General features: G+C 34.9%; 1 protein-coding gene across 4 annotated transcripts in view; it reads left to right on the forward strand.

Annotated features, from left to right (window-relative positions):
- Positions 1-26,806, forward strand: part of LOC128232937 (MAP kinase-activating death domain protein-like) — a 72,169-nt gene that overhangs the window by 22,849 nt on the left and 22,514 nt on the right. For 2 of the 4 annotated variants that reach the window (XM_052946744.1, XM_052946745.1), the window contains exons 7-22: positions 4,324-4,410; positions 4,692-4,862; positions 6,053-6,211; positions 7,278-7,494; positions 9,098-9,208; positions 10,047-10,270; positions 11,824-11,891; positions 13,682-13,842; positions 14,151-14,506; positions 16,015-16,168; positions 20,314-20,533; positions 20,863-21,049; positions 21,468-21,662; positions 22,107-22,215; positions 22,691-22,774; positions 24,652-25,124. In XM_052946744.1, the coding sequence (XP_052802704.1) occupies positions 4,324-4,410; positions 4,692-4,862; positions 6,053-6,211; positions 7,278-7,494; positions 9,098-9,208; positions 10,047-10,270; positions 11,824-11,891; positions 13,682-13,842; positions 14,151-14,506; positions 16,015-16,168; positions 20,314-20,533; positions 20,863-21,049; positions 21,468-21,662; positions 22,107-22,215; positions 22,691-22,774; positions 24,652-25,124 (2,976 nt within the window). The remainder of the gene's footprint in view (positions 1-4,323; positions 4,411-4,691; positions 4,863-6,052; positions 6,212-7,277; positions 7,495-9,097; positions 9,209-10,046; positions 10,271-11,823; positions 11,892-13,681; positions 13,843-14,150; positions 14,507-16,014; positions 16,169-20,313; positions 20,534-20,862; positions 21,050-21,467; positions 21,663-22,106; positions 22,216-22,690; positions 22,775-24,651; positions 25,125-26,806) is intronic. The other 2 variants (XM_052946747.1, XM_052946746.1) reach the window with 2 other exon arrangements.

Here is a 26,806-nt window from a genome sequence, read left to right on the forward strand (position 1 = left end):
ATCGACTCATGTTTCGTTTAGTGCGGGTATTATTTTTATTGACAACGTTGACGTCACAGCAAAAAGTGTAAAGCACGCTGCATGCTGGAACACAAAAGAGCCCGGAGCAAAGCGACTGCTCGTGGGTGTATTCGTATTTAAAGCTGCAACAGCTAATATTTTTAAAGCCGGGTCGGCTAAATAATAACTTAAAGGGAATGTAATGTGTTTTTTCAGATTTATTTATCTTTTTTCTAAATAAATTAAAAGAACGATAAAATAATCAAAGTTTAATAATAAGCAACACAAAATATAACTTTACACTAAAGACGGGAACGCGACTCAATTACATACGACGACATAGCATAACCATTGTTTATAATAACACAGATATCTTAAGACGGTTCTCAATTACAATTTAATAATTGGTTAACAAACAGACTCTGGATTTAGAAACAAAATAAAACGACACATGATTTATGTTACCGAAATCAATTAACACTTATTGTATACTTTGCGTTCATAGGTGATTATAGGGATGAAGGTCGCAATTACAACAGTGGTGTTTTTCACACATTCCCATTTTGATAAAAAATAGGAGGAGTTTGGTTGATTGCACTGTTGAACCTCACCGACACGCCTTCATGCTGTCGTCAATCCTGAATGGCTGATACAAATACCGTAATAATCCCGACACCCCTTCTGGCTGTCAGTCAACCGTTGCAACTGTTGCAATCGCAACAAAATTGTGTATTGTCAAAACTGATGATTCTTTTGATAAGGATTGTCGCTACGCGGATTAAAGCATGTCGGCATAATTAACGCGTGTTGGTAATTAGCCTTGCCAGCGGAAGGCACGTCGGGCCCGACAAGCCATAAAGGGCTGGCAGAAACCCTGTATGCTTAAAGCTCATTGTGTATGCTTCACGCTCGTTATGTTTGCTTCTTGCTTGTTGTGTATGCTTATAATTAAATTGAAATGATCTTTAAAACTGTCATTTTTTCATTATTTTCTTTTATATCTAATTGTATGAATTGAACAGTGCCAGTATTATAAATCATCAAATCATAATGTTGTGGAAAAAAGAAATAATAAAGCCTGTTGCTATTTGTGAATGTTTATACAGATTTCAGAAATAATGAATTAACAACTAAGATCCAGGGATGTGATTTGTCTGTAGATCTAATGGCCCCAGGGACTCATCCATCCACCCCCTCCCCCATCCAAAAAAAAAAAAATAAATAAAAAAAAAAAAAAAATATATATTTTTTAGCTCATTAAATAAGTTTTTTGGTTGCTTTTGGTTATAAGAGTTGATATTCAAGTTTGCTTCACATTTGAAGTCAGGAGAGCCCTCAAAAGCGCTTCTTAAAAGTCAGTTTTTCTTCTATTTTTGTGTGCTTTTGACCCCCAAGAGCGCCCCTAGAACCCATTGCTGAAATATTTTCAGCCCTCCAGCTGCCAGATCAGTCACATCCCTGAGATCATGAATAAAAAGGATCCTGCTACTATTTATGACTGTCCAAGACTGTGTTATTTATTGCTTGTGATATTTGAACCCTGGTTTCTGCTGATCACCAAACAACTCTGGATATCCAAAAATGATTGTCTCCAGACGAGCCCCTAAGATTGAAACTTCCTCAGACGCGCTTATTTGCATAGTTTAGTCCTATATTTGGTCATATTATACTTCATACATTTCCGAGTAGGCGGAAAAGAGACATTCCCTTAAATTGACAAGCTAGGCATTTAATGTTTAGTGAATATCCTGCTGAAATATGAGAATTTAAACAATTCTTGTCAGCCAACTTATGCATGGCTTCGCTAATGTGTAGGTGCTGCATAATTATAGTAATTTAGAGAATAAGCAATAAAAGTCATTTCCAGTACTTATCTTTGTGGCTCGGAACTTTGTGATAGACGAAAAATTATTTCCAGTATGTAATAGGTGTAGCGTGGAGCTTTTTCCAGACACAAAATTAATTTGTGAGCCATAAATGTCCATTTCCCTCGAAGGCTCTAATATGAAATCACTTTGGGCAAAGTGGGTAATGTACTGTTCTAGCTCTTAATTTCATTGTCTTATAAAATTTCATCAGGTACTTTCAATAATGACATTAATAGAACTTGCTGTCAGAATGGAGTAATAAACACATTGCTTTAATGTCAGACTAACATTTTCAAACATTTGTGTTAGACCTTTGAAGAGTTCATTTGGAATCCATTCTTCCCTTAATACCATTCTATAACCTCCTATCCTATAGAAAACAACAAAATCAATACTTTTCAAGGTATTATTTTGGAAGTCTCAGTGAAGCTATTTGGGAAACCGATTTACACATACAGCATGAACTTGCAACATGACTAAAGTATGTCTTATTAACAACATGCCTGACAAAAATGGAGCTTACAGACATGGTCGACTGGCCGACGAAAAACTGAGATAAAACCCTCCTTCTGGGGAAAACTCAGAAACCTCTGCCCGTTTGTCATCCAGATTTACAGGATTTGTCTCGTACCAATAGATGTCGAGCCTCATCACCCATAAGCTCCTTAACAATTGGGTATAAAATGCATATCATTTATATGATTCATGTCACATACTATATCAAAATATACAATTTTCAATTACAATGCTATGTATACAAGTGAGAATAAAAAGATCATTCATATGATGAAATTGCATAATAACAGAAAACTTTCACCTTAAACATTTGCTTGTAAAATTTAACAATCAATTTCATCGATGTGAGCGTATCGGCTTCCCAGCGCTGAATGCCTTTTCATTCATATACGCACGAAATACTCCTGCCTATGAACTACTCGTGCGTATAAAACGCCACCTGGCGGTAATGTTCCATTACAAGGGGAAATAATTTTCTTCTAATTCGTTTCACTTAAACGCAGAAAATAATATTTTAGATGTTGATGTGAACAAATGCTGTCTATTAATTCTGTTAAAGTTTTAGATTTGTAAGATAGTGACAGTAGGTTTGTCTGTTTTTCGAAGATGATGTACAGCCTTGCGAATATCCAGCCATAATATAATTAAGCCGGAATGTTACAAAGAGTAAAAAAAACAACGGTCATTTACATCCTGTTGCAGATAAATTTTGCCCATACACAAATCTACTTTCGCAATACCACGATAAAGCTAAAAGTCTTGTTATTTAAATGGACAAATATTTAGGTTTGAAATAAAGGTAATACTAGTTGGTTTATCTGATTGTTACCACTTTTCTTAAAGCTTTCATAAAGGTACATTGCAGTCAACAATTTCAAAGGGATACAAATAACCTCGCATGTCAACCGACTTTATCTTCCCTGTTTATTTAGTTTTTTCTGATGTAGAGAACATTTATTGCTATACAAGGAAAAGCTGATGTATTGTATGGGATAATCTCTTAAGATAACATTCTGTTTTAGCTTTCCCCTGACATGAAACTGTATCGAGATTTACGAGGGCTCTTAGATATTTTGAACCATTTTCTACCCAATGTTGAAAACAGTATCAGCATTGATGGATGGTGGAGGTTCTATTCCAGTTGGGAGCTTTAATGATGATTAAAACTTGTTGTTATCTCCGTTTTTATACATTAAGCTGTTTGAGTTTGTTATATTTCACCCTCTTTTTGTGGATTTTCATTGTTTTGTGAATAATACAAGTAATTAGCGCCCTCAGTTTCATGAAAGAGAAGAAAAATAAAAGACATCCGTGTTGGGAAATAGGGGCTGTGGTTTTTAAAGGTTTATTCAAATCTGTATTTCATTTTTGCTGTTCTGATTTTAAGAAAATAGTCAATAAATTCAAATGTTTCTGCCCACTGATAGTTAAAAAGTGATTCCTTTGGAACCTTAACTTTCAGAAGACATTAAAAATTGTACAGTTAGTTCCCTTGCCTAGCGCTAGGCATTCCACTGGGAACTCAGGGAGAACTGAGTATTGTCTAAAAACCCAGGATAATTGTCCTCAACGTATGGGTGCTTTACATCAGGCATTTTAAAGTTGCAAGAGTTATTCAAGAGCTTCGGGTGTTGCACCCACAACGTCTTGAATCTCACTCTGTGATTTCAATGCTGCTGTCCATTCAGTGAATGTCTACATCCCTAGCAGGGTTTGACATTAATAGAAGATGGATAGAAAAAAAGACTTTGTGTTGTTATTGTCATTATTATTCATTTTTAAGTCCAATAACTCTGGATGAAGGTTTAGTTACGTCCCTTTTTCAACTGTGAAGATTGAACTGCACAAAAGAGCTTTTCTGATTTTCACATAATGCCACTTGTTTCATGAACACATCTTATTATAAAGTATATAAAAAAATATAAATAATCCATTGCAGATAACTCCGCCATCCCAGCCAGGAAACAATGAGTTACCACCCATGCCAGAGCCAGAGGGCAGTGCTCTGAGAAACCACCTTAAACAGGTAAAACTGTGTTTTCAGCCTTTTATGACCGAAAGATATATTTTTTTTCCCCAAGTATGATTTTTTTGGACAAGAGGCCTGATTGTCTTTTGCTAAAACTGGAAGTACTGTGATAGTAATGAAAATCAAAATGCTTAGTTTATTTAGAAACAAAATACTTTTTAGCAATGTTTTCAAAATTGAGTTGTTACTATGGCTTAAAATTCTTTCAGTATGACTTAGAAACTGAACAGCAATTACATTGAGAACAACTTAGCATATATGTATGAATCATATTTCAGGCGTTAACTAGTATGAGTATGACTCCGCAGCCGATAAAAAATCTTGACGTTCTGGCCCAGAATCCGGATATGTGGAAACGTCGTGAAAGTTTCTCCAACAACACAGGATTTAACCCTCTCATTTACGGGAATGATGTGGACTCCGTGGATATCGCTACTAGAGTTGCTATGGTAACATAATAATTTTTTACTTAATTTTTTACAAAGATTTGATCACCTTAATTTCATGTCTTCAAAGTTATTTTGGTCATATAGCTGCGACGGTTGCTATGGTAAAGGAATAATGAGGTGATATAAAATGTCTTCACCTTTACATTTGTGTGTTTGATGTTAATTAATTGATAATGGGATGTGGGTCATGAGTGAAGGTTTTTAATAATTAATGATGGATGTTTTTGAAATGAGGTGTTCTCTGCATACAGATCTTCCTACAGGGCTAAATTGGCCTTTCTGAAGTTTTGCTACCTTAAATTTTTTTTAGGTGTGTTTTTTAACATGCCGAACACCCTGGGAAACTTTACAGAGCATGTCAAAGACTTGAATGAAGACCTGAGGTAGCATTTGAGATGTGTAAATAAAACACTTGTATGTTCTATTTTAAGGTTTGGTTTTCAACTCCCCAGACATCCTTTACAGAACTCACACGTTCACTGCATCTACCCCAAGCTTGAATAGCCTTTCCAGAAATATAGTTTTTTTTAATAAACAATGTACTCTCTTTTAAGATTTCATAATTCTCTCTTTTTTTTAGACCCTTCATTTCTAAAACTTTTGGTTAGTTCACTAAAAATACAAGTACCCTTCACTGTACCTGCAGGCTGTGGTGGAATTTCAGACATGTTGCTTTTCGAATGAATGTATTCCCTATCCGTCAAGAATTCAAGGTTTAACCATTCTCCCATGCGAATGTAAGCTTATTTATACGCACACTCAAACAAGGCCCGTTCTGCAATTCTGCTCCAATAAGATTGTTAGTCATTTTATGTGTTTGGAGAAAAGAGCACGAACAGATTGTAACCCTGGTTAGAGCTACTCTGGTTCTTTAACATGCTCCAGTGTATAGTACTGTCACACAGGACCGCCATTTAACATCCCTCCCTGAAGATGATTACCGTATTAGATCATGTATAGGACGCTAGCATAGATAAGACGCAGGCAAAAAAATAGTTGAAAAAAAAAAAACGGGTAAAAACCCTTAATATATAAGATAAGACGCAGCAGAAAAATGTCAAAATTGGAGCCAGTATTATCTTTTGTTTTAGTAGTGCGGCGGGAACTCAAACCTGCGACCCCTGGATTGACAGTCAAGCGTGTAAACACTAGACCATAAATCACCGCTAAAATCATTCTCTCATTTTCAGGTTCGGTTTTTCAACTCTGCAAACACCTTGGGTAACTTCACCGAACATACGCGTACCCTGCGTCTGTATCCGCGGGCTGTTGTAGCATTCCAGATGTACAGTTTCCTCAAATCGCGCCCTGTCAAGTCCCACTTCACTGTCCGTCTGTCAAGGACACAGGTAATATTTGAAATTGATGATATAATAAACAGTCCTCAAAATAAGGCTTTTTGATGAACAACACTAAATTCTTACCTTAATGCTTGGCTTAAGAAATTGTATTAAGCTTGCCTTTAAAAATTCCAACTTTTTAACTTAAACTGGAATAGCTTTTACACTTATGTTAATTTCAACAACTGTCAACAGCTCAAATGGCTTTCAATTAATGTAATTAATTAGCATTACATATAATTGGTTTGTATTGTGCTGTTTGTCCTTGTGTTCATGAAACTTTCAGTAAATACTTAAAGCTTGAACATTTTGACAACTTTTTTTATTTTTTGTCTTGGAACGAGCCAATTTTTGCGAAAATCCATAAAAACCAGTTATATAAGACTGCTGACGAAAAATTAGATCGCAGATTTTTAAGTTTTTTAAGTTTAAAAATTGATGTTTTATGCACTTTTCTTAAGCAGTTAGTAACAGTTTAAGCCATAAAACATTAATTTTCAAACGGAAATATAATAATCTGTGATCTGATCTTTTGTCAGCAATCTTTTATCATTGGTTTGCAGATATTTACGCAAAAATTTGCTCTTTCCACGACAAAAATTGAAAAAAGTTGGTAAAATGGTATATCTGTGAGAGTGCAGCTTTAAAATTTAGCAATGATGTTAACAATGTTGTGAACTTTAAAAAAGTTCTGAACAATGGGCACAATATTGGAAATAAAATATTCAGCTTTAAAAATTCTTCTGTTGGCACATAAATGTCACAAATTATTGCAGGTCGTTTGATTAATTCCCCAGACATCATAAATGTCATTTCAGTCTCTTTTAGTGTCAGACTCAATACTGCTTGAAGTCACTTTTCCAAGATGGGTAAAACATTAAGTGCTTTTACAGCTTTTACAAATTAAACAATTATCTCAACTATCTTGAATAAATTTATTACAAAACAAACTACATTTTTCAAGATTGTTTCGATACATTTAACAATTATCCCGAACCAAACAAATTTTTTTATTTGTCATGAAAGCAATTTTCTTCTATTCCATTACATAAACTTTCATATCATCCATTTGCAGGCAGTAGAGTTTTTTGCTGAATGGGCATTATGCCCGCAGAATGTTGCATTTCTCCGTGTGCAGACCTCTGTATTTGACCCCCTACTGATCGGAGACAAGCCGAAGTGGTATGCAAGCCAGCTCCAGCCAATTTTATTCAATGTGTACGATGATAACTCCTCCCTTGGCGCTGCATTGAGCTCTGCATCCGAGGTGGCTAGTGACGAAAATCCAACAGGTGGGCCAATGATTGTGTTTAGTTAAAATAGATTTGACTAGTTGCATTTAGCATTAATGATGATACTCCTTCCTTTGGCACTGTGCTGAGCTCGGCATCCGAGGTCGCTAGTGACGAGAATCCAGCTGGTGAGTGTATCAATGCGTTTAGCTCAAAGGATTTGACCAGTTGCGTTTAGCAAGTGCGGCACTGAGCTCTGCCTCAGCTGTCATCAGTGACAAAAATCCAACAGATAGGTGGTGGTTTCTAGTTTATTTAAAAAAAAAAACCCTGAGTAAACCTGTTAATGTTATACCTAAATATGGCTATATATTCCCTGGGGAGTGTTATGTAATTAGGATACAGACATTTCTCTAGAGTAATACAGAGGCAGAGAGAAAAAACAACACGACTATGGTATGTAAGAGGTATTATCTGCTATACTAACTACGAACTCTCTACATCAACCAGATATTAAGGTTGAAGCCAGATATAAATTGTGTTATAAATAATAATGTTTCTGTAGAAAGTACATGGCTACAATAAGAAATAGTTACTGTATTCACTGCTTTGAAATTATCCACAACAAACCCACAGCGAGAGAAACTGAAGGTTTCCATTCTGATATTAGAACAGACATGAGGCACAACTACGCTGATATAAATGTTCATAACAGTTGAACCAAAAGAGGGAGATCTAATAGTAACATAATAACCTTGGACAAACATCTGCATGTTATCATGAGCACTTTTGTTTAATATGAATATGGAGTTACTGAGGGCAGTTTTAACCTGATGTAGCAGCATGTGAATTAACGTATAACAAATGACGAAAAAACTGTTCAATACAGTGCAAGACTATGCTATATGGATGAATGCACTCTATGGGGTGAAGGTCATATATACAAGCTGTTACAGTGGTAGCATTAATGTCACCTACAAATGTTTCACAACACATTTAAGTTGGGTTGCTGGTAAGGAGTGTTTCAAGTAGTGGTGGATAATCGGACAATTTTCATTATCAGTTGTCAAATTGAACTTGACAGCCGTAATGAGTAATCAAATCTGAAATAATTGAAGCTATTTATATTTTAATACTAATTAATGTTAATCACTAAACATTTACACACAACCTCTTATCAAACCATGCAGTCGGTGTTAGGTTTTTGTTAAGATAATAATCAAAACACCAAAAAGTAAATGCATTTAGTTGATTTGTCTTGTAGATTCTTTCAAAGAACACCATAAGTTAAATTCTCACCAAATATTGTGAGAAGACGTCCAATTCTTCATTAGTTATTAGGAACATCTTTTTTGAATTGTCCTCATATATTACAATATTGGTCAAACATATTGACTGTCAAAAGAGTGCATTTAAAGGCTTGTTTTTATAAATTTTAGAATATTTAATTTAATAGATTCCATATAATAAGTGACCACTTGTGTGATACGCCCTATATATTTATAATTCCTTGACCACATTAAGATGAGGCAGTGGCAGTGATGGGAGGAAATCTGCAAGGCCCTATCCACCCTTTATTGAGTGACTTTATACCAGACAAATAACAGTATCTTTCCAATTAAACCCAGGCAGAAGTAAAGAAATATTGCTTATTTCACTTCAGATGAGAGTGGCAGTGACAGCGATGGGGCGGAGTCTACTTCTTCATCATATTCGTCATTGAGCGATTTTGTGACAGATATGGTCAACAGTGAGATTGACGGTGATACACCTTGTAAGTAGAAGTATTGATTTAATTTCTATTTCTTGTGAAGAATTATTTTGTTTATCATGATAAAAATTTCACCTCCCTTGATAGATTTATTAGAAGTGTTTGTATGAGGCTTTATGTTTCATCTATCGTAATCATCTTTTGATTAAGTTAACCCAAAATTTGTTGAAGTTCTGTTGGTCCTCTCTTTTAGATGCTAACTCGCTCCTAGAAGCCTTGATGACTAGTTCCTATATGTATGAGATAGTGAAAAAACGCATTAGGGCAATTCCATTTAAACATAAAACCCCCGGGGGAAAGGCGCTTTTGAATTATACCACCCACCCACAGAAGCAAATTCTTTTGGGGTCCAAATTAGTGAAAAAAGACACCCACTCATATACTAAGAAAATAATTGCCTTGAAGCCCCCTGTGGGTTATATGTTTTCTGGAATAGCCCTTACTTACTTTAAGCGCTGCACTCTCACATATTTATCGTTTTGATCACTTTTTTATTTTTTGTCTTGGCATGAGCTGATTTTTGCATAAATATCTAATAACCAGTAAATTTATAAGACTGCAGAGAAAATATCAGATTTTCATATTTTCATTCAAAAATCATTACTAACACTTTAAAGGGAAAAAAAGAAAACATCAAATTTTAAAACATATATATGAAAATCTTAGATCTAATTTTTTGTCAGCAGTCTTATATCACTGGTTTCCATGCATTTTCTAAAAATTTGGCTCAATTTCCAAGGCAAAACATAAAAAAGTTCTCAAAACATTTAATTTGTGAGAGTTTTGCTTTAAGTGTCTTTTTCCATGAAGTCAGATTTAAATATTATTTCTTCCCTCCCAGGTTTCTTACCAGAAAACCAGGTTCTTGCAGTTGATGAATCCAAGGTTTACCACCCACCAGACTGCCTCCAACTGCCTGATCCAGGCACAGGGCATTCAGATTCTGCAAACTCCCAGAACGATGAGAGCGATGATGGTGCCGACAGCTCTGATTCCTCAGACGATAGCAGTGCACCGAGATATGCGCCTGACGAAAGCTCTGTGTCGGTCTCAAATCCTAACATGGTAGGAAAGTTTAATATACATCCCTAATAAGATATTCTAATTAATCTGATTAAAAATCTGATGATAGCAGTCTGCTAAGCACTCAGTTTCTTGTTTACTTTTTAGCTCGACTATTCGAAGAATAAGGAGAGCTATCCTAGTCACCCGAGCGTCGGCGTAACCACTTATGTTAAAGTTTTTGTAAGAGTTTTTGTACCACCTCAAATATTTTCAAAGTCCATTGACATATGGCTTTGAAACTTTGCATACTTGTTCACCATCATGCCCTCAACCTGTACACGGGAGGAGGTCACTGTATCAAGCTTTTTGACAGAATTCTGCCCCTTTTTCTACTTAGAATTTATGTTAAAGTTTGCGTACCACCTCAAATATTTTCCAATTCAATTGTCATCTGGCTTTGAAACTTTGCCAGTTGTTCACCATCATGCCCCCAACATGTACACAGGAGGAGGTAACTCTATCAAGCCTTTTGACAGAATTATGCCCCTTTTTCGACTTAGAATTGATGTTAAAGTTTGCGTACCACCTCAGATAATTTCAAAGTCCATCAATATATGGCTTTGAAACTTTGCACACTTGTTCACTATCATGATCTAATTTTTTGTCAGCAGTCTTATATCACTGGTTTCCATGCATTTTCTAAAAATTTGACTCATTCCAAGACAAAACATAAAAAAGTTCTCAAAACGTTTAATTTGTGAGAGTTCTGCTTTAAGTGTTTTTTTCCATGATATGATTTTAACCTGTGTTCAGGAGGAGGTCACTGTATCAAGCTTTCTTACAATATTATGCCCCTTTTTTTTACTTAGAACTTACGTTAAAGTATGCGTACTACCTCAGATATTTTCAAAGTCCATTGACATATGCCTTTCAAACTTTGCACACTTATTCACCATCATGATCCGAACCTGTGAGACTTTAAAGAATGGTATTCAACCACCCAGCCTAATTGAATAACCAAGTTAGATAACTGTATTTTGCAAATAATGGCCCTTTATTATTAGACTTAAAAATTCTGGTTAAAATTTTGCTGTTACCAAATTTATGTTAATATCTCAGCACATCATGTATTGCATTGAAATCTAATCTAACAGTGATCCATGCATGTTTCGCCAAAACTTTTCAATCCTTACACTGAAAAGCGGCAGAATAGTCGAGCGCGCTGTCTCTGTGACAGCTCTTGTTTACTTTGTATTTATTTATTGCTTTGACAGGCACATATCACATCATTAGTGTATTCATTTCTAAGACAAAGTTGCATAAATCTAGCGCGCTGTTCTACGACAGCTCTTAAATCTAAAAGTTAAGACAGGATTTAAAGTAACTCTTGGTATGAGATAAAAGTTGTTCATTTCTTTGTCACTCATTTAATTATAGGTGGGATGTAAATTAAGGTGCATTACAGACTTAAGTTCTCTTTTCCAATTCTAAGAAGAGAATGGAATTAACGATGTAATTTGTAATGTTTATGGATCAAGCCATAAATAGTGTCATGAAATGGCTTCAATTAAGTAGTCATGAAGCCATTTCCATTTGTATTCTGTCATTTCCAGCCAAGCTCAAAAGAGTTCAGGTACGACTCTGGGAACCTCACGCCGACAGGACGAGCAACTAGACTCAGGTAATTTAAGTGACACTCTTATTCAAAATCAGTACATACACATGTATAACAAACATAAACTTTGAATGATAAACGTTTAACTACTTACTAAATAATGCATTTATGGAAAATGTTAATTACTGGTAATAGATTATAATCCTGTATTTAATATTAAAGCTGAAAAGCCTAAAATATAAAAAAGTGATTGGTGAGTGCTAAAATATTTACTTTAATCTACTATTGTTACATAACTAGAAATACCATGGTTTTTGCACCTTCCTTTCAAATTAATACTGTATCCTGAATAAGAACCATTGTTTTTGACATTTATTCATCCTTTTTGGTTATTTAAACATTTGGATTAATTGTGGTAAATCTTATTTGGGAGTTAGAGTGCATCTTTAAGATGTCATTATTGTTTTGCCTTAACTATAAAGTCATTAAAGACTTGGCATGAAATTTGGCACAAATGATTATGTCAGCAAAATGCATATGTGTTAAAGGGCCTTAACTCTGGCTAATAAATAGGTAGAGTTGTGCTTCTTCATTTTCTGAGACAAGAATTCTATTATTCTGATGTTCTGCTTGTCAGGAGCGCTCATCAGTTTTCTAGTTTGGGTCGCCATGACCTTGTCTGTTGAGCCCAAAAATCAATAGGGACTATATACTTACCATGACCAAAGTGCATACCAAGTTTGAACACTCACCATCCAGTCATTTAACTATTGGTTATTAATTGGAAACATAAAGTATGATGCGGTTGATGACGATCAAGAGGACATTATGATGGACAAATTAGTTGCCATTCTTAGAGTTTGACATGAAAAAGCTGCAAAGCCATGACATTGATTTGTAGTGCTTTAAAATATATCATTAAAATATGTGTAATTAAGCTGAATTGTTTCTGAACATTTGAATGAATTATAAATAAAGACACTTGATTGCTCACAGTGGAATGGACTTGAGCTTCTTGAGATATAATATGCATGAGCTCAGGCTGGTTTATATCCTTGCTCCTCATTAGTTCTGTTTAAAATCAAATTCCTTTCCTTGAATTTCATTAGTGATGAGAAAGAACTTTTAGAAGAGAAATTTGGAGGAAAAAAAAGAGTAATTGAGTTTTTCTTCTTATTTTTAAATTGATGTTCATCACAAATGATTTATATGACAAGTGCATTTCATTTTCTCTTTAATTTTCTTTCAAACTACCGTATAGCATGGTGTAAAAACAGGTTGATGGTAGTTTCAATTGACATCCAGAGAATTAGATGGAACTGATTTTATGGCGTTGTGCTTAATTTGAAGAATTTTTTTTTTACATAATGCAATGTTGCAGAAAATTAGAATCCAAAAGCTCCTGTAATGAAGTTTTGACAAAATTGCATGTTGCATCATTATATAAGGTCAAAACAATTTGCATGGAATCTGAAATTGCATTATAGCATTAGGAATTGTAGTAAAATGCCTGATTTCTAAAGTGCATACTTTAGCAGTTATACAACAATTACCAGAGATAAACTTCGAGAAGTGTTAGGGAAAACCCTGAGTGAATCTTTTGTGTCCATTATGTCCTTGAAGAAGTCAAAATGGGATTATCAAATACAGAAACACATAGCCTAGAATGCATAAGTATGTAAAAGACAGATTATATAAACATCTTACTTAGCCAAAATAAAAGTTTGGGTCTAATTTAAATATTTTTCATTCTTTCTTTGTCATTTTTTTTAAAATTTATTTTAAGTTTCAAGTTTAATAGTTACTGTGAGCTGAAAGTTTGTATAAACTGAACTAAATTTATTACCATAATGCAGGCGTGACAGTGGTGGATCCAACAGCCCTCCTCCGAGGCCCAGCCGGCCCCCTTTGCAGCCCCTGAACAAGAGCATTAACTCTGCCTTTGAGTCTTATGAGAAGCCCCCAAGTCCTCGAGAAAGGGTCCCACCCCATAGCCCCAGGGAGAGAATTCCTTCTGGTAGTAATGGTTTCAAATGTTGTTCTCACTTGTGTCCAATGGACAATAATTGTTGTTGTAATTAATTAATGATAATTTATATTCAATTAGCTGCTGTGTGAACTTTTTAAAATTATAACCATAAACAATGAAAAAGGTTTAGAACAATGGATAAACAATTTACTTAAGACTCGGACTACAAATTATTTTGTTAAACAAACTTTAAATTCCATTTAAATAAGATATTATCTGGTTTAAGCTTGGTGTAAATTTAATTATTACCCCTTTGTGTTTTTTTTTAAAATCTGAATGCAAATTCTAATCATCAGGGTCAGGATCAAGAGGGACTCCGAGCCCTCGGGAGTGGCCACCACCCAATCCATTAGCAATAGCCCGACAGCACAGAGAGCCCAGTGACAGCTCTCATGAACGGCCCCCTTTAAGTCCAAGGGAATGGCCTCCTCCAAATCCTCTGGCAGTCGCCCGACAACACAGAGAACCCACAAGTCCAAGAGAGCCCCCAAGCCCAAGAATGCCCCGGGTTCCCCCGCCAAGCCCAAGTCTAGGTCGAGAAAGGTTTGGGTCTACAGGCAGTCAGGGCAGCAGCACGGATAGTACAAAGGGAAGCAACTCCGGTTCAGCGAGAAAAGGGAATACACTTCACCCTAACAGGCCTGGGCTGAAGGTTAGATAAACTGGCATTATTACCGTATTTAAAAATGATTGAACAATCAATCTGTACAAAAAATGTAGATTTTTGCTTCAAGTAGACAAATAATGCATATTCATTAGATCATTGGATATAAGGTGCTTAAATCAATACAAATGAAACATTTTACAATTCTTTTCACCCATTATTGCGAAAGCTGTGAATAGCTTTTTGTTGATTCAGAGCCATTCATTATGCCCCCCTTCGAAGAAGAGGGGTATATTGCTTTGCACAGGCATGTCGGTATGTCGGTCGGTCGGTCGGTCGGTCGGTCCGTCGGTAGACCAAAGCTTGTCCGAGTGATAACTCAACAATTCCTAGACGTATGGTCATCAAACTTCACATGAAGGTTGGGCCTGACCAGTAGATGACCCCTATTGATTTTGGGGGTCATCGGGTCAAAGGCTAAGGTCACAGTGACCTTTAATGGTAAAATAATTTTAAAGCTTGTCCGAGTGATAACTCAACAATGCCTGCACCCATGGCCCTCAAACTTGACATGGAGGTTGGGCCTGACCAGTAGATGACCCCTATTGATTTTAGGGGTCAAAGGTCAAGGTCACAGTGACCTTGAAAGCAAACTCGACAATTCTTGGACCTATGGTCATCAAACTTGACATGAAGGTTGGGCCTGCCCAGTAGATGACCCCTATTGACTTTGGGGGTCATCAGGCCAAGGTCAATGTCACAGTAACCTTTAACGCAAAAAAGTTAGCAAATCATCCCCCACTGATATCTCAACAATGCCTGAACCTATGATCATTAAACTTGACATGGATGTTAAGCCTGACCAGTAGATTCATAGAGCCAAAGGTCAAGGTCACAGTGATCTTGAATGGTAAAAGGTTGTCCGAGTGATAACTCAACAATGCCTGAACCCATGGCCTTCAAACTTTACTTGGAGTTGCATCTGACTTGTAGATGACCCCTTATGATTTAAGGGGTCATCGGGTCAAAGGTCAAGGTCACAGTGACCTTGAACAAAAAAAACTTGTCCTGTGATAACTTGACAATGCCTGCACCCATGGCCCTCAAACTTGACATTTAGGTTTCTGGTGACCAGCTGATGACTCTGGATTTTGAGTTCATAGAGTCAAAGGTCATGACGGTCATAACACACTTTATCCTCACACTTTAATGGTCATAATCTTAAAACAGCAACAAATCAGCTGTCATTTCGTTCCATGCATATTTCATTCAATTGTCCATATAATCCTGACAACATGGCGCTCAGGGGGGGGGGCATAATGTTTGACAAACATCTCTTGTTTAAGTCTGTCATTGTGACCACGCTGTTTACCCATAATGCTTGACTTCATCTTCCAAAAAACAATTTTTGACGCAGACACAGATTGCTGAGATTAAAATTTTGTCTTTTTACCTAAATAAAAGCGGTTGTGTTAATTTCAGTGCTTTAAGAAGTACAAATGTTTTTGTTCTTAAACAAAGTGTGTTTATAGGTGGTTACTACCCTTTTGTTGCAGACTATGCAGTCAGACCCAACAGACACTAAACCAGGCTCTTTGCACGCCCCTCCGGAAGGCCGTGGCTCAAGCCCCTCGTCCCTAATCTCGACACTGAGTAACGACCTCACAGACTTTGCACACAATGCTAGCAGCACGCTGTCTGAGTTTTTTGGTAAGTACGTAGTGAAAATATTCAAGGCTGTAGCTTAGAGGATATGTTGTGGAAGATTATTATTTTTCCCTGATGCAAGCTCTCAATCAATAAGTGCAAAGAGAAATTGAGACAATTATAGTTGTTGCATTTAGGTTTAAGACACAAGATCTCTTTGATCTCAATCTGTGTGGCAACTATCAGTTTTATAATTAAACACAGACGTTGGATTACAAGTGGCAATTTTTTATCTGACCTTCAAATTTAAGCATATATCATAAAAATTGTTGTTTTAGACTTCCCATTCTGATGACATAAAGCTTTTGTTCTCAGTTTTATATGTCATAATGGTCTAACTGTAGCATTAAGCGTCCATGTCACACTTTCATTTCAAATCAATAACTTGAGGACAACTTGTAGAGTCTTCAAATTTTGATATGTACATTGCTCATGGACATTAGATGACCCATATTTTTTGGATCAAAGGTCAAGGTCATGTGACCTTTACCAGAATAATTATCGGTGCTTGTGAAACGCTACACATCTGAATCAGGGAATTCTATTTATTCTAAAACAGTTGCTTCTAGGTCATTGTGATAGTAACATGCACATTTTAAATTATTATAAAGTGTTTCTCCAATATGGATAAAACCGTTTTTTTACACCATTATGCCAAGGTCTTTCAAGTGTAACATGATACCATTGCTATCCTTGGCCTGTTTTGCAACACAATAAGAGTTGTAATTTGAAGTGCATCATAACAAATGTGAATCTCGGAAATAATAGTTAATTGCAGAATGCTATGAGCAGGGTTTTCATGTAAAATGAGATGATCATAAGAATTGAACATGTGCTTTTCATCAGCAATGTTTAAAATTACAAACATTTGAGCATTTTATTTCTATTATTTTTGAAATATTAGAGCCTTACACAACAGCGATATTTGATTGCATGCTTCAATAGTTGAACAGAATGTGCATGTGGGGGATGTTTCACCCAGGATCTGAGCAACAATTGGGTAGAAAGGATTTTAAATTGTGAAGTACTGCTATTTAACATCTCTCCTAGGTATAAAAATAACTACTAGGTATAAAATCACTCCTAGGTACAAAATTGCACATATGTACAAGGTACAAAATTGCTCCTAGGTATGAAATCTCTCCAAGGTACAAAATTGCACATATGTACAAGGTACAAAATTGCTCCTAGGTATGAAATTCTCTCCAAGGTACAAAATTGCTCCTATGTATGAAATCTCTCCTTGATACAAAATTGCTCCTATGTATGAAATCTCTCCTAGGTACTAAATTGCACATAGTTACATGGTACAAAATTGCTCCTAGGTATGAAATCTCTCCTAGGTACAAAATTGCACATAAGTACAAGGTACAAAATTGCTCCTAGGTATGAAATCTCTCCTAGGTACAAAATTCCTCCTAGATACAAGGTACAAAATTGCTCCTAGGTATGAAATCTCTCCTAGGTACAAAATTCCTCCTAGATACAAGGTACAAAATTGCTCCTAGGTATGAAATCTCTCCTAGGTACAAAATTGCACATATGTACAAGGTACAAAATTGCTCCTAGGTATGAAATTCTCTCCAAGGTACAAAATTGCTCCTAGGTATGAAATCTCTCCTTGATACAAAATTGCTCCTAGGTATGAAATCTCTCCTAGGTACTAAATTGCACATAGTTACATGGTACAAAATTGCTCCTAGGTATGAAATCTCTCCTAGGTACAAAACTGCACATAAGTACAAGGTACAAAATTGCTCCTAGGTATGAAATCTCTCCTAGGTACAAAATTCCTCCTAGATACAAGGTACAAAATTGCTTCTAGGTATGAAATCTCTCTTAGGAATAAAAATCAGTCCTATATACTAAATCACTCCAAGGTACAAAATCACTTCTAGGTACAAAATACTCCTAGATACGAAATCCTAGGTATGGCGCAAAATCTTTCCTCGGCACGAAATAACTCCTTATTATGAAATCTCTCCTAGATATGAAATCAATCCTATGGTTCATGATGAAGCAGATTGTGGTTTATCACACTATTAGATAAGATAATAGTAAAGATATTTAATTGAAAATTTATTTAGTATGTTGTTATTTTATTTGTCCATTTCTTTTATCACATTAAATGCTTTAGATTTGCTTATTGTTTTTAATTTTAATTTTTATTTTAAGAAAAGCAATATTGTCATAGCTTTGTGTCATTGTCAGCATTGTAATGCAAAAACGTCTTCCTTGGCAAAACCAGAAAAAAAAATTCAAGATATTTACCGGTACATGAACACTTGTTCATATATTACCAGAAACCATAACTCCTAATTTAATTGAAATAAATTGAGTTGTGCCCCTTACTTCAATAAAACAACATTGTATCATATATGTTTGCTGAATGGCACTCTTGTTTCTGTTTATTATGCATGGACTAAGCTTAACGCTGTTGATCTTTGCATTTGTAAATGAACACAAATTAGAATCTCAATATTTTCTAGACAGTTTGTCATAATATAATTTTGTACTGCACTTTTTATTTTTGTTGATTTGCAAATCAGGACTTTCAAATAGTAAGCCAGGTAATAAAACTGTGTCTTGCTCTTTAGAATTTCCCTTCTTTGTAGACACAAGTAGACCTATCACAAGTTTACAAATAGATGATCATGTTTGGAAATTATTCACTATTACTTATTGAAAATTATTTTCTTCTTTGATATTAATCACTCCCCATCACATTTTGATATTTATGCAATAAAATCACAGTCTTCGAAGTATATTTTCTAATGAATTTGCCCATTCGGACCACTGCTTTCAAAAAGTACTTCCCCCAAATAGTTTTAACCCACTTTAATAAGATAATAGGCAATAAAGCAGAGTTTTTATCTTACTTATTTATTCTCTGACATACCATGGACGTCATATAATACTTCCAGATATGAAAATTCAATATAACAGAAATGCAGAAAGTGCATATTTATTATCATCTGTTAGTAGTAAACTGATTTTCAAATAACAATAACAATAAACAAATATATATGTCATTTTGCATCTTCAATCTTCTTGTTAATTCTCTCTCTCACACTGTTTGAAATTATTCAACACGTAGATTTAGGTTGAAGTAGATATTTTGTCTATAATTTCCTTTGAAATTAAGATTTGGAATGCCGAAATGCATTTTTATTTTGACTGCTTTTTAAAAGAAAGGAAAATATTGTCATAACCTTGGTGTCAGTCACTCACAGTCCCCTGCATTAGCATGAAAACACTTTAACCATAGCCAGAACTCAAAGTCCATTCAAGGTATTCAAATGACACTTAAAACATGTTGCCAGAGAAAATTTGCATATTTGTAGGAAGGTTCATAAGTCTTTCTTAAAGTAAAACGAGTTATACCCAATTTAGACTTGAGAAAACATGAGAACATTAGCCTTTGGTGCTCTTGTTAAAGGCCTAGTTTAAACCTTGCTGTATATCAGATCTCAGATCTGAGTGTCCTGCTGTGCAGTTCTGGAGGGTTTATTATATAAATGAACAATACATCTTGTGTAATAGTTTTTGTTTACTTTTTCCTTTGTCTAGTTCATTTTGTTCCATAGAGTTATAGATAAATTAGATTTATAGTTTTCATTTTAGTGGTGTGTGTGTGTGTGTGTGTGAGTGTGTGGTGTTACTAGATTATTTGTAAGTCACAGTATTTATTTGTCACAATTATGTAATATTTATAACTCAAAAGAAAAAGAAAATAATGTTTGTTATTTTTGTTATATTTATCATATTAAACTGCATAGATATTGGTCAAGGAATGAATACCACTTAAATTTTAGTGGTAATGCCTTGTCATCCCTCATTCAATGAACTGGTGAATGATTTTGAACTTGTTCATATCTATAACTTAACTTGATTGCCTACTTAAACAACAGTATACATGTTAAGATTTTGAACATGGTCCAAAGAATGAAGCCATGATTAAGAAAAAAAGTGCTATTCGACTCAGAACAAATTGAATTATTGTAGTTGGTAAATAGCGGCTTTTAGCCCATATAATAGTCTTTTAATCACATTTAAAGAGATATAACACATTGTAATGCTTTCTTAGATTTTTTTTATCAAAATTAGAAATGATTCATTTAGATTATTACCATACTTTACATTTTTAGGGGCCAAGAATCCCACCAGCCCAAGCCAGACTCCTACTGCAGTGACCCCTGCCAGTGTCCCCACCCCGCAAACCCACGTGAAACCGGCGCCCAAACCCTTCGCTCCCCTTGGCAACAGGAAAGCCCTTGTGGAAAAATCAGGGCTCGTCAAACATGCAACAAACAGAAAGCCTAAGACAGCTGAGAAACAGAAGGCTGAGACCAAGGGTTCGTCTAACAGGTAAGTTAATTATTAGAAAATGTTGATGATATACATAATAACCAGAAAGTTATCAGCAACAGTTGAAGTAACAGCTTCAAACTCTCTCGAATTTCCATTGCTTTAAATGAAAACAAATAAAAGCTTAAAATTATGTAGTTTAGGTAATAAAAAATATATTTGACCAAATAGTTGTAAAATATCTGGCAAAAATAAGGCTGCCCTCTAATGAGGTCCACCACACTGGGTTTATAATACCAGAAATAGCTATATGCAAGGCAAGATACAGATATCTGATTTCATAGGTTATGGAAAACTTGACATGAATCTTTGTTGCTCTTGCATTTCAGTGAAAATCAGCAGTTCCTGAAGGAAGTTGTAGCCAGTGTGCTGGAGGGACAGGGTATAAGCTGGCTTAAGATGGGCCGCGTAAAGAAACTTCTTGAGGATGAGAATTATCGCAACTTCATGGTCTCCAGACTTAACAAGAACCTTGACAAAAAACTAAGCGATGATGATACACATATTGAGGATGTGGTAAGAATAAGTGTTCACTTTGTGTTAGATTATGCTTATGATTTTTATGAAAATAAATCGCTTATCTTATGGTGTGACTTTTCGTAAGATTCAAAATTAAGAAAAAAGTCAACAAGGGATGTATTTGTAGGATGTTTATATGGATTTATTGAAAGTTTTTATCCATTGATTGTGAAAAACTGGTCTTCAACCAAGTTGTTATATAAAATACATAAAACATAGCTACTTAAGGTCATGTGGAAAATTTGTCTGTATGATAAGTTGAATGCCTGAATTGTTAAGTCAGAATACTTTTTGTGACAATGTTGACGTTATTGACTTATATGAGTTTTCGCATATATTCATATATTTATATATATATATATGCTTAACATCAACATTAACCTGCTTGTGAACAAGACATAAACTTGAATTTCAGCCAGTGACAAAGCCAGTGTACAAAGGCATGCTATCACTACTGAAGGCGTTTGTTCATGGTTTGGAGACCACCTTCCAGAATTACGGTATTGGGGGGATGGCGAGTGCCTACATGGTTCTAGAAATTGCCCACACCCACCACTGGGCGCGTGAACGAACAAGCTCGAGTAAAAGTGACACTTCCATAACACCAGAGGTAAGTCAAGTTATATTTGGGTGATAATTGAGAATTGGTGATTTGAGGGTGATTTTGATTGACTTTTTATAGTAGTTAGTGGGATTAATTGTGTGTTTTGGTTGATTAATGTTTGAATTCACTGATCTTAATTTGTGCACCGAAAGTTGCTTGAAATGTCATCTAAGGTGTATGATCAAGTAAATTAAGTGACATTGCAATATTAAAGAGTAAGATATTATTTTTATGTTAAACGTAATGTTCTCCTATTTCTTGTATTATAATGAACCTTTTGAATATGTATCATGCATGATTGATAAACATAGAAGTTGGCTACATGCAATAGCTAGACAATTGGGAACACTCTTGTTTTACACAAAAATGCATTTGCTGGATTTGAGCTTTGTGTGGTTTGCTGACTAACTACCGAGGCCGTATGACGCATGTTTACTAACTGTTTTATAGCTAAACTCCCCATATGGAAGTCAGGAGAGTCTTTCCATCAAGGGGGATCACTCACCCAGAAATCCTGACTCACAGAGTCTCAATGAGGAACACACAGTTGCTGCCCTTGGTAATTAACACACCATTTTTGATTGTAACCAACTAATTGTTTCTCTCTTTTAAAGCATCATATTCATTTTTAGTGCATGATGACAATTTTTGTGGGGTTGTTCTTTTTTGCTTTTTAACCCTTTCAAACAGTGTTCTATTCAAGCCTTTCTCCAATAGATGTATACTAAGGTCTAAATTTTCTTTAACAGTTGTTTACATGGTATTTAAAACATTTTTTATGGCAATATAGAGCATGAAAGAAGTCTTAAAAATATTAGAACATAATAAAGTAGAGATTCGTTGTATGTGTTCATACCTGTAGTTTTGTCATTTAGACATTTATTTGTAAAAAAATATGTATTAACTTTAACAGAGTGTCAAACTTATGTTACTAAGCTACTAATTTCTGATATAACCCGTTTTTAGTTGTAAATTTATGTTATGTGTGTGCATGGAGCTTTAATAAAAACCACTACCCTATCCTCCCTGTGCAGGTTATTTTGGTAAAGCCAATTCCAGCCAACTACTGCCCAACGGAATAAAGTCAGGGCAGTCGCCCGATAGTACACAGCAGTTAGGTAACCCTGTTTTTGCTGTAATCACCTCTTTGCCTTTGCTTTTGTTGTTTGCATCTGTGACTCAATCTGCGAAAACCAGACCACAAGAGAAAATGATATTTATTTTTGTCTCATTGATTTCATATGGGTGATTTTTGTATTTTAATTGTCTCTCAGTTACTTGACAGTAAAAATAAAACTATTGTCATGCTTAAAAAATCAGAATGTAAACAAAATAAAGTGATTTCTCAAGTTTTATTATTTTCACCTGTGGCCCCTTATTGCAGATTGTATCCCATTTGTATCACTGTAATACTTTGAATTATGACATCCATGCATTAATAATTTTTAAACTATAAGGTGGTACTGTAGAGTATTTTAATATTGCATCATTTACATAAAAATTCTAAGACCCTAGTGTGATATTGCATGGATTCTAGAATCCTAGTGTGATGTTCATGGATTCTAAGACCCTAGTGTGATATTGCATGGATTCTAGAATCCTTAAAAAGTGTGTTATTGCATGGATTCCAAGATCCTAGTGTGATATTGCATGGATTCTAGAATCCTAGTGCGATATTGCATGAATTCTCAAACCTTAGTGTGAAATTGCATGGATTCTAGAATCCTAGGGTGTTGTAGATTCTAAGATTCTAGTGTAATATTCCATGGATTCTTAGATCCTAGTGTGATATTGCATGGATTTTAGAATCCTAGTGTCTTATTGCATGAAACCTAGAATCCTTAGTAACTGTGATATTTCATTGATTCTAGAATCCTTGTGTGATATTGCATGGATTCTTGAATCACAGTGTGATATTGCATGGATTCTAGAATCCTAGTGTGATATTGCATGGATTTTAGAATCCTAGTGTCTTATTGCATGAAACCTAGAATCCTTAGTAACTGTGATATTTCATTGATTCTAGAATCCTTGTGTGATATTTCATTGATTCTAGAATCCTAGTGTGATATTGCATGGATTCTAGAATCACAGTGTGATATTGCATGGATTCTAGAATCCTAGTGTGATATTGCATGGATTTATCATCATTCTTCAATGAATTTTTATTATATAGTATTCTTACTACACTAACTTGATTATAAGCATGTTTTTATCTCCAAATATTTTAAATTAATCTGGAAGTTATAAAACACTCATTGAAATCATTTTGCTATTGTTGGGCTCTAAAATGCCAATGCTTGCACAATGTGTACATGTAGTGCTTTGTAAATTACCTTTTAATACCTAAAAGAGAAACAATTTTAAACGTCTGCATTATGATATTGATACTTTATTTTATCTTATTTCACATACCCTTCAGGGGCCAGTAGATCTTTAAAAAATTGCTGCTTATTAGCATGCTCTTCTGGATTCATTCAGCATGTCAACACACTAAAAATACAATCAATCCTTATATTAACAACTTAAATATTTATTCATCTTGGTAAAAATAATGTATGATAAGTATGATTATTATAATTATTATGATATTACCTTTACTAAATGTGAAAACACTTCTGAATGGTACAAATACCATTGAATTGTCATAATTTATAATAGCAAGTACCATTCATGATACGCTTTGTATATAGAAGATATCGATTGAGTCTCGTCATTCAATTTTGAATTGATAAAATAAGTTTTAAAAATTTGATAAAATCCAGCCTTGGAATGTTTGAAGAAATACCAAATTGCTTACATGATTTTTATATTCCAATCCAAAATACTAATTTTATGTTGTAGCTCTAAATGAAAAAAATCTCCAGATAATGCATGAAAGTTAAAAATGCATTTTATTTATGACATCACATTATTATTACACTGGTCATATTAAATAAAAAGTATAAACTAAATGTTATTTCATGATATCAAAGTCATAAATATTAAATTGCAGGTTCACCAGTAATTGTAAATGGGGATGAGTTTGAAAATATAGAGATGGTTGGAAGTTCACTGGAGGAGCACCCATACAAACTGAACCCTGGCCATACTGTAAAGGGGCCTGATATGAACCGGAATATACCAAGTGGTCAGAAATGTGACATCATTATCACTGGGTCTGCTGATGAGAGTCGCCACCAACATCATCCACTACAACAGCTTCATCATCAGCACTCTGGGCCAACCCATTTGTCGTCGCCATCCTCAGATCGTGACGTCATGTTGGAGTTTGTAAAAAACAAGGGTCTTATGAAGAGCCACCTAGACCAACGCGTGAGCAGCATAGATTCTGATGTGTCAGAGGCAAGTACGCTGATAAGTGTCTCGTCCGACAAGGCTCTGGATGAAAAGGGCCGCCGGAGGTCTCGGATAAACCACCACTCTATTCGGGGATTTGTGTCAGATTCTGAAACTGAGTCTGTCTCGGTTTGTTTACATTTATTTTCACCCTTGAGTATTGTTTCCTCTTGCCCCGTGTTACAAAGCATGCCATATACTAGATCATCTAGCAGTCTGAATGAGAGACATTTTTAACCAGGTTTTCAACGAAAACCGGTTTATTTAGAATGGTGATGTCGCTGCGCTGGCAGGTGGGTTTCAAACATTGGTTTCCGCCAAATAACCTTAGCTAACATTGAATGTTGGTTTGTAGGTAGCTTATGTAAAGAGCTAGCTTTGGATTGCTTTTGAGGGTATTGGGGTCAAGGTCACTGTAATTTACATAGAAAAATGGTTTTCACCCAATTTCTTTAGACTGCTACATTTTCCTAGATTATACAAGAAATTTAATGGCTATAATTTCTGGTTGCCCATATTAAAAGCTCGATTTAGTCCCATTGCAGCGTTACTAGTATTGGATGTGTGACTGCCATCAACTGCATCATGAAGGGGGTAGGGAAGGGGTGTGGCTTTGTGTTGTAGAAAATAGGGTAAAAATAATGGCTTCTGCTTGATCTCCGTGTATAATCCATTGAAAAAGTACCCTGGTTATAAAGCCTTGTTATATTCCCCAATGTAAAAACTGTTGTTTCGTTGCATTTCTTAAAGACATGATTTTAAAATTTATCATTATATGTACAGTAAACAGTATTATTGTGTTCATTCTACCTGTTTTGTTGATTTCTATATACAGTTAACTATTTTGTTCAACCATTTTCAAATATTTTGACTTGGAGGAGGATTACACCAGCAAAATGTCCCCGTATAGGTGGTGGTTTGTCTTAAGGGATCATTATTCAGATACCATCATTTTTAATAATAGACTTATGACTGAACAAGAGTCATGAAGTTGTGCAAGTTCTAAAATAGGAATTACTAAGATAAAGTTTTGAATTGCATGTATTTGATTTGCATGCAATTGTTTAAATCAAAAGTGTTTTTGTAAAAGAAAGTCTTTTGATAAATGAACCTCTCAGCTAGACTCAGACTAAGAAAAGTTTTTTTTTTTATGAAGGAACATAAAATCTTATTAAATTACATTTCTTTTACAAAAAAATATGTAAATAATAGTAAAACATTGAAATAGTAATATATTTTAGCAAATTTCACCATCAATGCTTTTTGCTAGAAGGAAATGTACAATAAAATTAAGTTTTGCCATATTGAGTCTTGAGTCTGAAGTCAGAGTTAAGACTGTTCCTAATCACTGCCCCTGGATTATAAACAGTCTCAAGTCTCATTCTTGACTCAGACTCAAAAAACAGTTAATCAAATTTATTCCTATAAAAAAATGCAATAAATTGTACTATTTCAAATAGTACTGAAATTCAGCATATTTCATCATCAGTACTTAACTAGAAGGAAAATTACAATGAAATGAAGATTTGCAGTGTTGCTACTTGAGTCTTAACTTAGACTTGAGACTCAGGTCGTAATCATGGCCCAAGGTTTTTAAATCACGGCACAGAGCTGCCTCAATGATAAGCACTGGTTATTACTACATCACAATTGTTTAATAGTTTATAAAATATATAATTCACATGGTTAATTACCAGTGTTTAAGCTAATATTTACCCTATTAATATTATCTTTGATGCATGTTTTGAAATCTCAATTAAGAGCTTTTGTTATCAGACCAGCATGTACTATGTCATATTATGATGATAAAA

This window comes from Mya arenaria, chromosome 4 (assembly GCF_026914265.1).
Source record: "Mya arenaria isolate MELC-2E11 chromosome 4, ASM2691426v1".
In the NCBI taxonomy this organism is placed as follows: Eukaryota; Metazoa; Mollusca; class Bivalvia; order Myida; family Myidae; genus Mya; species Mya arenaria.